The following is a 12,650-nucleotide window of genomic DNA, read 5'->3' as shown; positions in this document are numbered from 1 at the left end:
AAATAAAGAACTGGACATGTTTGGTATCACTGTAATCGTAGTAATGAGAAGAATCATACTCCGAAGTCATTTTTACCACTCTGTGTACGCCGTAAAAACAATTCCAAAAAAGCAATGTCAGAATTGCGTGATTTTTTTTTTTACAATTTCACCGCACTTGGAATTTTTTTTCCAGTACATTATGTGGTAAAATGAATAGTGTCGTTCAAAAGTACAACTCGTCCCGCAAACAAAAAGTTGTACTTTCTGAATAACACAGTTGTACATTTGAATGTGGAAAGAAATCTAAAAAAGTTATGGCTCTGAGAAGAAGAGGAGGAAAAAAAAATGAAGATGCCGAAATGGAAATTGGCCGCGTCGGGAAGGGATTAAAATAATTTTAAAAGTCCTTTTAATAGGATGTTTTAGTTATGCTTAGGGTCTTCTTTCTTTTTTATAAAAATTAACATTATCGAAAATATTTCATATGACTGAAAACATGCGTTCTCGTGGTATACCAATGACCATTTTAAGCAAACAAATGATTCCGATATTGATTTTATACATTTTGCTCATAAGTATTCCATCTGTGTTTGATAGAACACGTACACGTTATAGACTAAGTATACATGTCCGTGTTTTTTTTTTTTTTTTTTCAAAATCAATTGTCCACTTAAGGCTATGTGCCCACGATGCAGAAATGCTCCAGATTTTTTCCTGAGCGTTTCTGCATCTCCCTGGCAGAAAACACGCATGCGGATTGTACATGCGGATTGTACATGCGGATTGTACATGCGGATTGTACATGCGTTTTCATGCCAGGGACATGTGGAAGTGAAGCGTTCTTCACATGCATTTCCACATGCGGGTTGACAAGCGCTTTCCAAGCGATTTTAGCATCACCTGGAAAATGCTTGACAACTTGGTCACACTATATAAATCCATGCAAGTTTCGCCAAACTTGTGTTGTGAATATCAGACTTTGATAGAACCTTGTTCTTTTAATTAAATGAGATACCCCACTCAGCTGATTGTCAGCATATTGCTTGAAAACACCAGACTCAAATTTAATCTTCAAATTATCACGCAAAGTGAGGGAAAGACTAAGTGCACAATGACGGGAAGGGAGCCTAACAACTAGGGAAAAGGGGAGTGGAGACCCCTAGGCAGATCTAGTATCATCCTGCCTATCCTATCGTCCCTATGTAGGCTCCACACCTATCGCCGAGCAGAAACCTAATCCCTGAATGTCCCTAGAGCTTGGCCCTAGATGGGGAGGGGACGGGGTGAGCACTAGTCAGGCCCCACTGTAGCTAAAGACAACACGGTAAACAAACAAAAGGGATACACTTAGCTTGAGAAGACACAAGAGAGATAACGCCAACTGTCCTCCAAGGGCACCAAAGAAGAAACTAGCGGTCTGCTAGTGCTCCAAGCCTCCACAGAGGTACATAGAACTATCACTGGCGACTCTCTGGAGAAACTGGGAGTTTGACACACCTTTGCTTAGTAGTTAAAATCAGCAGCAGAAGGTGGAGGTCGCTGCTGGGTTCTAAAGGAAGAAGGATATAACTACACCACAGAGATGAGCGGATCAAGAAGGCATCTGCAATTCCAAGTGCACTGACCTTCTACACCCGGATCCAGAGCGACTTGTGTGTCACACCTGACACACCCGTGACACAAATCTGCTAATCCTTAAGATTAAGGCTGTGTGCCCGCAATGCATTTTTTTAAGCATTTCCGCAGCGGCAAAAACGCTGCAGAAACGCTTAAAAAACGCATGGTAGAAGGTCTGCCATGTTCCCCAATGATAATCCGCATGTGCTGTGCACATGCTGCGGAAACTTCCGCTGCGGATTATCATTGCGGAAAAAAGCACAGCACTACCAATTATTTTGCGGAAGTGCTGCGTTTTCGAGGCCATTGACTTGCATTAGATCGCATGGATTACGCATCACTGTATATGTAGATGCGCATTCCATGCGTTCTAATGTGCGGATGGTACCCTGGTCTAGAGGAGAGGAGACTCTCCTCTGGACCTGGGTACCATAGAAAACTGTAAAAAAAAAAAAAAAAGAATAAAATAAAAAAGAATTATATACTTACCTTCTGGCGGCCACGATGCGCTCCTCCTCACATGCCGGCAGTTCGCGATGGACTGAAGGACCTGCGCTGACGTCATAGTCATGTGACTGGTCACGCGACGCTGACGTCAGCAGGTCCTTCAGTGTACCGCTGCCGGCAAGGGAGAACGGAGTGAAGCAGGACACCGGGGGCCATCAGAGGGTAAGTATATAGTTATTTTTTACCATTCTTTACGGTCACGCTATATAAATCCATGCCGTTTGATGCTAAAATCGCTTGGAAAGCGCTTGTCAACCAGCATGCGGAAATGCATGTGAAGAACGCTTCACAATCCGCATGCGTTTTTTCTGCCAGGGAAATGCAGAAACGCTCAGGAAAAATTTGGAGCATTTCTGCATCATGGGCACATAGCCTGACAGATGTGATATTGGATCATTTTTACCAATAAAAAAACAAAAAAACAATTCTAATATTTTTCTATCATTTGTTTGATTTTATTCTCTTGATCTACTTTTAGGGCTTCGTGTGAAAATCTGATGTAGTGTTAAGGGAGGGCAATAACCCTTCACGGTTGACCAAGTGAGTGTCAAATTATTATGTTGATTGCACAATCCACAGAAAACCAAACGGAGGCAATGCTCTGTATGGGAGGATTCAGAGAATCTCTGATCCCGTTTATTTTGCTTAGCATTTTATATTGTCAATAGCCAATCAACTACAGTCATACTACAGTATTACAGGCTTGAGCCAATCTTAGTGCAGTTATTACGGAAACACATATATGGTCATGTTATCATCGTTAGTTCGAAGCACGATGGAAATGTACAAGGGCAATCCTGGCCTAGACTAGTTAGATAACAGGAGCAGTGTGTCTGACAAAATGTTCTTGTGATAAAAGTTAGTGTGGGAAAGTTCCATGCAAGGAGTGATAATAACATGATTTTGAAACAAGCAGACAAAATGGAGTTGCTATAGCATGAATATTAATATGTCCTTTACAGTAGTTTTAGGTCAATTGTGTGTAGAAATATGGAAAATACTGAAGAGTTCTCAAATATTCAAGCAGCATTCTATGTGAATAATAATAATAAAAAAAAAGAAAATAAGTTTTAACCTTTTGGAACATGGTATGCAAAAAATAAGAAATATTTTTGAATCCTGAATGCCAAAAATTAATGCTATGGGTGTTTTTATTTTTTTATTTTACTTTTAAGATGCATGCTATAAAAATGTATATTAGTTTTATATTACATCCAAACGTTATAGACGAACAATTGTTTAATTTTGGGAGATGTTAGAAAAAGACCTTTTAAGTGTTATCTCTAATGTGGAGCACAGTACAGGAACAGTGAGGTACAAACAGATGGGGCTCGGTGGTAACCTGGTCCCTAAGTGACTAATTATTACCCTTTTATACCAGAGTTCATTGCATAACTTCTTATCCCCTTTGGATCTTGAAAACTTGTCTGCAGAAATGTAGCTCAAGAAATATTTCACCCGCATGTGAGATCTATTTCTAGTTAATGAAAATGAATTAGGTCTAAGCGAACTACCAAATATTTCTATCAATTACTTCTCTGTGACTTTTTTATGTTTTCTATAAAAATATATATTTAATCATGAAAGTTAAATTTTGTTAGAGATTATGGCTGTAGATAGTGTTTTTGTTTCTAGTTATGGACTGAATTAGTAATGTCAGTATAAGGGACTCGGTCCCAGTAGCTCGCTTTGATTGGTCAGTCTGCTCATGTGACTTCTCGTGTTTATGTCCGTCATGTTATCGGGCATAAAGAGATGTGAACAACGGCAATAGTGAGCAATATTTTTTATCAATTTAGTGTTCTCTATGCTACATATAAAATATATGCTATATTCTGTAACACAGACATACAAGACTTTGATGCAAATTCTACAAGGAGAACAAAGAAGTTATGTGCTTAAATGTAACAATTTATTCTTACATATAAACTATAAGATTATACATAAAATTCTATCTCTCCTATTAACTGAAGCTTTGTATAAGAGCATCGCTCACACCACCGTATTTATAGGACGAGTGTTATCCTATTTTTTTTTTCTTCTTTTTAATATCCTATAGCGCTCAAATCAATCTTATACTATGGCACAGTGCTGATTACCAATTTTTTTCACTGACTGAATCTGTCTGTGGAAGAAACTGACAGAAGGCTGCAGTTTCATTCCAAAATCTGTAGATACGCACAGATCTAGTCTGGGTGCTTGGGAAAACATCGGGCTGCACTCGGATGACATCCAACTGCAGTCTGATTTCTCCAGATTCACACAATGGAGAAGATGTTGAAATTTTGTTCTCCATCTTCTCCTCACCTGTGCTATGATTCTTTCATCTGAGAGAACCTGATCACACTAAGCTGGCACTCGGATCAGAGTTTGATCAGAGTGTCATCACCATAACTCATCCAATTCTCTTGGAGGAGAGAATATACTCTTGTTTTGACCCTAGCCTTATTCACAGACTGATCTTCATCATCTTCAGTGCTGCAGTTACACAAAACAGTCCTTCTTGAGCATTTGTTATTTATTTTACTCACTTATATAATGCCATTTATTCCACAGCGCTTCACAGACCTTATCATCACTGTCCCCATTGGGGCTCACAATCTACATTCCCCATCAGTATGTCTTGGAGTATAGGAGAACCCAGAGGAAACCCATGCAAACATGGGGAGAACATACAAACTCCTTGCAGATATTGTCCTTGGTGGGACTTGAACCCAGGACCCCAGCACTGCAAAGCAACAGTGCTAACCACTGAGCCACCGTCCTGCCCTATAAATTTTAGGGCTTTTTCTCCCCATCTTTAAGGGTATGTGCACACGGTGCGGATTTGCTGCTGTTTTGACGCTGCGTTTTTATGCAGCGCCAAAACCGCAGCGGCCAGATGGAACATCATAGTGGATGCGATTTCTAGAAATCCCATGCCCACTATGCGTTTTTGTGCACCTGCGGATCACCCGAGGAAACTGACATGAGGTGCGTTTTTCAGATCCGCAGTATGTCTATTTCTCTTGCCGAAACACATGTGGATTTTCCCCATAGACTTGCATTAGATGAGGAAAATCTGCATGCATAAAAGCCGCATGTGGGTTTTGTGTGTGCGTTTCCCAGCGGAAACGCACACAAAAACGCTACATGATGATCAATAAAGTTTGTTTAAAAAAAACCTATTCTCTACTTTCAACATGAAGACATGAAAAATGCATGCATAAAAACCGCGTCAAAAATGCATGCGACAAAACCGCATGTAAAAACTGCATCAAAAACCGCAAGTAACCTAATTTGCATATTAGATGCGGAAATGGTCCAGAAATTCTGCAGCGTCAAAACCGCAGCAAATCCGCACCGTGTTCATTGAACTGAAGGCTGCTGCTTACCTTGCCTCAACTTTTATACTGACTTTGATAGTGAGTCCCTCTTGATTGGCTGCGCTATACCATGTGATGTGATATCAGGAAGTCTTTATCGGTCATATCTGAGGTCTTGTGAGTTTTCTGTGGCTAATGTAATCTTCTCCACTTTGTAAAATGCCACTGTGATTTTTTTTATTTTTTTTTTGTATTTAATTGCAATTGTTTTCAAATTTGCCTGCATTTGTAAATTTCCTACAATTTTACACAAATTTCCCTCTCTAATAGGGACAGAAAAATGCTCAAATTGTGTCCAAACAAGAAAATGGATGTGTTAGGGGGAACTTCTACATGGCATTTTTGGGGATGAAACTGTAACCTCCCTTTTGGAGCACTGTATAAGTGTATAAGGCTCTAGCCATAGGGCTGCTCTTCTTTATGAGATTTCTCTGCGATTGCATTGTCTATTTTGAATTCAATAGGGTGAGCCTGCAAGCAACACAAAGAAGCCAATGTGCTTTTTTATTCTCGTACAATACCTTTTTTAATTGTATTTTTTCTACTCTTTATTTCTTTGTATGTAGATGCACATTCTTTAATTTTGCCTCCTTAATATCGGTCTTACAATGCCTGGCAATATATAGATAATTTCAGGATGGTGTTGCTTTATGAATTTTCTGCAGATTCCCTCGCGGTGCTGTAAATAGTCTTTGCGTGTTGCTATACTTGTATGTCTCTGTTTATTGCGGCTGAACATTATTGCGATGGTGGGTATTTTAATAATAATAAAAAAAAAAAAATAATCGATAATGCTAAAATAATTACGAGTGTACATTTTGTCATCAATTATTTATTCTATTTCTACTTTAGGAAGACAAGACTACAAGAAAAACAAGCCTGTATTAAAAGCAACACGGCTAAAAGCAGAAGCCAAGAAAACAGCAATCGGGATTAAGGTAGACATGTATTTGAGAACTCGCATTAACTTTCGCTGCGTGTCTGCTTCCCTTTTTCCCCCAGGATGTGCTGTGTGAATATTGATTTCTGAGAGAGATTGCTTATGACACTTCAAACCCTGAGTACAATGTCTGCACCTAAAACTTAAAGCAGCATCGATTAACCCTTCGATTGCGACAAACAATAGATTTAAAGGCTTGTCAGTGGTCCTTGTGTTAAATGGTACAAACACCACTGTGACTCAATAATGTTGTCATTTTTGAAAGAAGAAACGTAGAAAGTCACACTATCCAGGTTTATTATTTTCTTGCCATCATATTTCTGGTGACGCACATGGAAAGCGTATGTAACCTTCAAGACATATGTGTTGTATACAGCAGAAATGCGGGGAAGAGATTTGTGCTGTTCTCTCTGGTTTTAGGATCTGTTTCTGCAGGGAGAATTGCATTAATAGGTCTACAGGCTTTATACTGGTCTGTGAAGGCTTTGTTCAGACTGAGTTTCAGCCTTCAGTCATGGTACGTGTCGGACTGGGGTGCCAAGGGCCCACCAGTAACCATCTCCAGGATCCACTTTTCAGCTACATACAAATGTGACCTTAACAATTAACTGGGTAGATTGATACATGAATAAGATGCTGCCTTTGTCTGTACATAGTGATTCAAGTATATAGTGCCCAGTGCTGCTCATATAAGAAGGTGGTGGTCCACTACTGCATGGAGGCCCACCGGAGGATTCTCCTGTTCTCCTGTGGGCCAGTCCAACCATGGTCATGGCTATACACCAGGTTTACTGACATACACCTATGTGTTCACCTTTAACTTTTTCTTCAATTTGGATAAAGACTCTTTAATTTCTTATAAAACAAATTCAATAATCTGTCACAAAATTGTTACCGAAATCCTTCATAGGCTGCAAATAACATAATGGCAAGCGGGCAGACAGACAGACATCGTGTGACCAGTATTTAAAAAAAAAAAAAGGATAGTAATCTTGCTCATCGTCTCTTAAGCCTAGAGAAAAGGTAAAAAGTCTCCCTACTTTCACACCAGTCTTGATGGAGGCTTTCTGGAGTTAGACGCTCCTGACTCTTAATGAATCCTGCGCGTCTGAATTAGGCGCGCGCCTCTGTATGTGTATGTAGACCTACACTTTAAATACTTATGGATTGAAAATACACTGCTCAAAAAATAAAGGGAACACTTAAACAACAGAATATAACTCCAAGTAAATCAAACTCCTGTGAAATCAAACTGTCCACTTAGGAAGCAACACTGATTGATAATCCATTTCACATGCTGTTGTGCAAATGGAGTAGACAATAGATGGAAATTATTGGCAATTATCAAGACACCCTCAATAAAGGAGTAGTTCTGCAGGTGGGGACCACAGATCACATCTCAGTACCAATGCTTTCTGGCTGATGTTTTGGTCACTTTTGAATGTTGGTTATGCTTTCACACTCGTGGTAGCATGAGACGGACTCTACAACCCACAGAAGTTGCTCAGGTAGTGCAGCTGATCCAGGATGGCACATCAATACGAGCTGTGGCAAGAAGGGTAGCTGTGTCTGTCAGCGTAGTGTCCAGAGGCTGAAGGCTCTACCAGGAGACAGGCCAGTACACCAGGAGATGTGGAGGGGGCCGTAGGAGGGAAACAACCCAGCAGCAGGACCGCTACCTCTGCCTTTGTGCAAGGAGGAACAGGAGGAGCACTGCCAGAGCCCTGCAAAATGACCTCCAGCAAGGCCAGAAATGCACATGTGTCTGCACAAACGGTTAAAAACCTACTCCATGAGGGTGGTATGAGGGCCCGACGTCCACAGATGGGGGTTGTGCTCACAGCCCAACACTGTGCAGGACACTTTGCATTTGCCACAGAAAACCAGGATTGGCAAAGTCGCCACTGGCGCCCTGTGCTCTTCACAGAAGGAAGCCGGTTCACACTGAGCACATGTGACAGAGTCTGGAGACGCCGTGGAGAGCGATCTGCTGCCTGCAACATCCTTCAGCATGACCGGTTTGGCAGTGGGTCAGTAATGGTGTGGGGTGGCATTTCTTTGGAGGGCCGCACAGCCCTCCATGTGCTCGCCAGAGGTAGCCTGACTGCCATTAGGTACCGAGATGAGATCCTCAGACCCCTTGTGAGACCATATGCTGGTGTGGTTGGCCCTGGGTTCCTCCTAATGCAGGACAATGCCAGACCTCATGTGGCTGGAGTGTGTCAGAAGTTCCTGCAAGATGAAGGCATTGAAGCTATGGACTGGCCCGCCCTTTCCCCAGACCTGAATCCGATTGAGCACATCTGGGACATCATGTCTCGCTCCATCCATCAACGTCATGTTGCACCACAGACTGTCCAGGAGTTGGCGGATGCTTTAGTCCTGGTCTGGGGGGAGATCCCACAGGAGACCATCCGCAACCTCATCAGGAGCATGCCCAGGTTTTGTAAGGAGGTCATACAGGCACATGGAGGCCACACACAATACTGAGCCTCATTTTGACTTGTTTTAAGGACATTACATCAAAGTTGGATCAGCCTGTAGTGTGTTTTTCCACTTTAATTTTTGGGGTGACTCCAAATCCAGGCCTCCATTGGTTAATAAATTTGATTTCCATTGATGATTTTTGTGTGATTTTGTTGTCAGCACATTCAACTTTGTACAGAACAAAGTATTCAATGAGAATATTTCATTCATTCAGATCTAGGATGTGTTATTTGAGTGTTCCCTTTATTTTTTTGAGCAGTGTACTTAAGGGGCATGCATCATGATTGATGTTTCATGTACCAGTCTATATTAAAATCCCACTGGTGTATGATGCGCCAAATTTATTAAGAGTCGTAGGTCCGTCTGTCACAAGTAGGAGTCTGCGGCAGCTATGACCTTGGGTAGGTTTATTCTATAATTTCCGCCTACACCTTGTATTTTAGTGATTTGAGTTACCCTCAATTATTTAATTATTTTTCTAATGCCATGCAGCTTTTCCATACCATAACAAAACTTAGAAAGAAAAAGAAACGTGAATATAAATATAATTTTTTATTATGTAAAAAAAAAAATAAGATCTTAAAATCATTTATGTTTTAGTCAAGTCAATCATGAACTAGGTGTCTGATGGGCACCTTGTTCTGACACCAGCGGTGCAGCCCAAAGAAAGGATTGCAGTAGGGAACGTGGCTGAAGTCCTGGTATCAAATTTTTCAGCTCAATATATTTTCTATGCTTTAGCCGTACCTGTTTGTAATTCGTACGGGGAGGAGGGAAATAAGAGATAAGGGATAACTACAAGCTCTGGAGCCCTATTAGATTCCATTGATTGTTCCAGCAGCAAAGTGCTCTCACGTATGTGTAGACACATTGTATATGGCTGGAATATATATGCACAAAAAGGTTGGAGTCGGTTTCTCATAGGCTGATAGAATTAGTAGGCAAAGTTATATATTATGTTCAAATATTTTTTTATAAAATATTCAAGTAGAATGAAAAAAAATATATAGTTTTCATACAAACAGTACATATATAGTGAAATAGAGGTACACAAGTAAACAAGGTGAATACCGTTGTAAAGTTATATATTATGTATCACATAAGTAATCTAATTCTACTCTTTGAAGAGTCCAAATGTTATGTATCCTCCAGCTAGTTTTTAAACATTGGCTTTCCTTTTATTTTTTATTTCATAAATCAGTAGTAGACCGCGGCACCTAGTGGATACCGTACGTCTGCACGCAGGGCCCCATCACCCACCAGATACCTTGAAAAAGGCCAATGTAAGGCCGAAACGTTGATTTTTGTATCTGCTTTTTCTTGCTTTTGGGTCTGGATTAAAATTGAAATAACAATTTGTTCAGCATTGCAAAGTGGTTGTGCCGGAGTTTTCTACTATCTATATATTGCTTTTTACTCCAGAGCACCTATTCATACAGTTGAGAATCAAATTTTCTATACGGTTATAAATCAGTAGTATACATTAAATTAAGCAACTTTGTAATCCATTTTTTATCAGAGAAATCTGATTCTTTGTCGTCTTGGTGTGATCATTCACTCTTAATACCTGGGAAAATCTGTCTTTACTAAATACAGATTTTACCTATTACTGAGATAGGTGATGACAGTTGGTGTTTTTAAAATTCTATGGAAGGGAGTAACTAGAGGCAGAGACCGAAATCCTCCTAAGACCAAGGCCCCACTATCAGTATTTGGTCAGTATTTTTTCTCAGGAGAGGGATCCAAAACCAGGAGTGGGTGATAAATGCAGAATTGGTGACTTGTTTCTATTATACCTTTTCTCTGATTGTTCCTCACCTGGTTTTGGATCCCACTCCTAAGAAAAATTACTGACTGAATACTGACCAAATACTGATAGTGGGGCTGTGGCCGAAGAGTTCACCTGATACAGCAGTTGCAGTTCTCCATAGTAGAACTTTTAGCCCCAACTTCCTTTGCCTATTTCAGTAATGGGAAAATCTGTCTTCACTGAATACAGATTTTATAGTACATGGAAAATGGGGGAAAAAAAGTGTCACTCACCGTCCTCTTGAAAAACCTTTAGGCTGTGTGCCCACGATGCGTTTTTTAAGCGTTTCCGCAGCGGTAAAAACGCTGCAGAAACGCTTAAAAAATGCATGGTAGAAGGTCTGCCATGTCCCCCAATGATAATCCGCATGTGCTGTGCACATGCTGGGGAAATTTCTGCTGCGGATTATCATTGCGGAAAAAAATTCAGCACTACCAATTATTTTGCGGAAGTGCTGCGTTTTCGCCGCCATTGACTTGCATTAGAACGCGCCAATTCCGCAAGACTGCATCTGTACTTGCATAATTGGCGCGTTCTATAGTGCGGATGGTACCCGGGTGTAGAGGAGAGGAGAGTCTCATTCACACCTAGGTACCATTAAAAAAGCTGTAAAAAAAAGAATAAAATAAATATATACTTACCTTCTGGCGGCCCGCGCAGCGCTCCTCCTTGCTTCCCGGCACTTCGCGATGGAATGAAGGAACTGCGCTGACATCAGAGTCATGTGACGGGTCACGCGACGCTGACGTCGGCAGGTCCTTCAGTGTACCGCAGCCGGGACGGTGAAGCAAGCCAGCGCGGGCCATCGTAGGGTAAGTATACATTTTTATTTTTTACCATTCTTTCGGTCACACTGTATAAAGCCATGCTGTTTGCATGGGTTTATATAGTGTGACCAAGTTGTCAAGCACTTTCCAAGTGATGCTAAAATAGCTTGGAAAGCGCTTGTCAATATGCATGCAGAAATGCCAGTGAAGAATGCTTCACATTCGCATGTCCCTGGCAGGAAAACGCATGTACAATCCGCATGTACAATCCACTTGTGTTTTTTCTGCCAGGGAGATGCAGAAACGCTCAGGAAAAAATCCTGAGCATTTCTGCATCGTGGGCACATAGCCTTATTTCATGTTCTTAAAACATCGCAGCGGTGTGATCACGTGGATGCTGGACGGAAGATGGCCATTTCGTGCTGACTGTGCTTCAACAGGACCCGTTGAAGGGCAGCTAGCACGAAACTGCCATCTTCCGTCCAGCATCCACGTGATCACACCGCTGCGATGTTTTAAGAACATGAAATGAAGCAGATTTCTCTAATGAGATATATTACAAAGTTCCTTATTGTCATGTGTACTATTTGATTTAATAAAAATGAAAATGAAAACAACGCTTGGTCTTTAAAGAAGAACTGAAAGTGGGGGGGATCCCAGAATTTCTGTTCTTTATCGCCATAAAACTGGCACAGTGGCTTTGATGACATCCCTCATAAGCCTTGGAATACCATATTAATTGTACCGCGTATTGACACGGTTTTTCCGTGCATGTTTGAGCAAATAAATTATGCAGGATTAAGCACATTAATGCTATTAACATTGTACAAGCCATACAGCCAAGAATGAGTACATTATTTTTTTTGTATAGATATATATATATATATTTTTTGACATTTTTATCATAAACCCATCCCTGACCATTCTATCCTTGACCATAGCTAAACAAAAAAAAAAAAAAAAAAAAAATGAACTGGAGTCAAGTTGGTATGTATGCAAATTAGAAGCATGTTCACACTGGCCGAAAAACAGACAAAACCCAAGATAGAAAGATAATAAATGAAATAAATACCCTGCTATGATTGAAAGCAATAGTGCATATAAATAACATTGGGTAGTGGGTAAACACCATTTTTGATGAAAAGAAAAAGCGCAAAAGCCATCTCACCAACATC

General features: G+C 40.6%; 1 protein-coding gene across 4 annotated transcripts in view; it reads left to right on the top strand.

The window, feature by feature from the left end:
• TRIQK (triple QxxK/R motif containing) overlaps nt 1-12,650 on the top strand; it is a 147,679-nt gene that overhangs the window by 104,802 nt on the left and 30,227 nt on the right. For all 4 annotated transcript variants that reach the window (XM_073676768.1, XM_073676769.1, XM_073676767.1 and 1 more), the window contains one exon: nt 6,324-6,409. In XM_073676768.1, the coding sequence (XP_073532869.1) occupies nt 6,324-6,409 (86 nt within the window). The remainder of the gene's footprint in view (nt 1-6,323; nt 6,410-12,650) is intronic.

Source organism: Phyllobates terribilis, unplaced genomic scaffold (genome assembly GCF_046119375.1).
Source record: "Phyllobates terribilis strain yellow unplaced genomic scaffold, ASM4611937v1 Scaffold_4__5_contigs__length_816908805, whole genome shotgun sequence".
Classification (NCBI taxonomy): Eukaryota; Metazoa; Chordata; class Amphibia; order Anura; family Dendrobatidae; genus Phyllobates; species Phyllobates terribilis.
The sequence above is the reverse complement of the archived record's forward strand: the minus strand, read 5'-3'. Positions and strand labels throughout refer to the sequence as shown.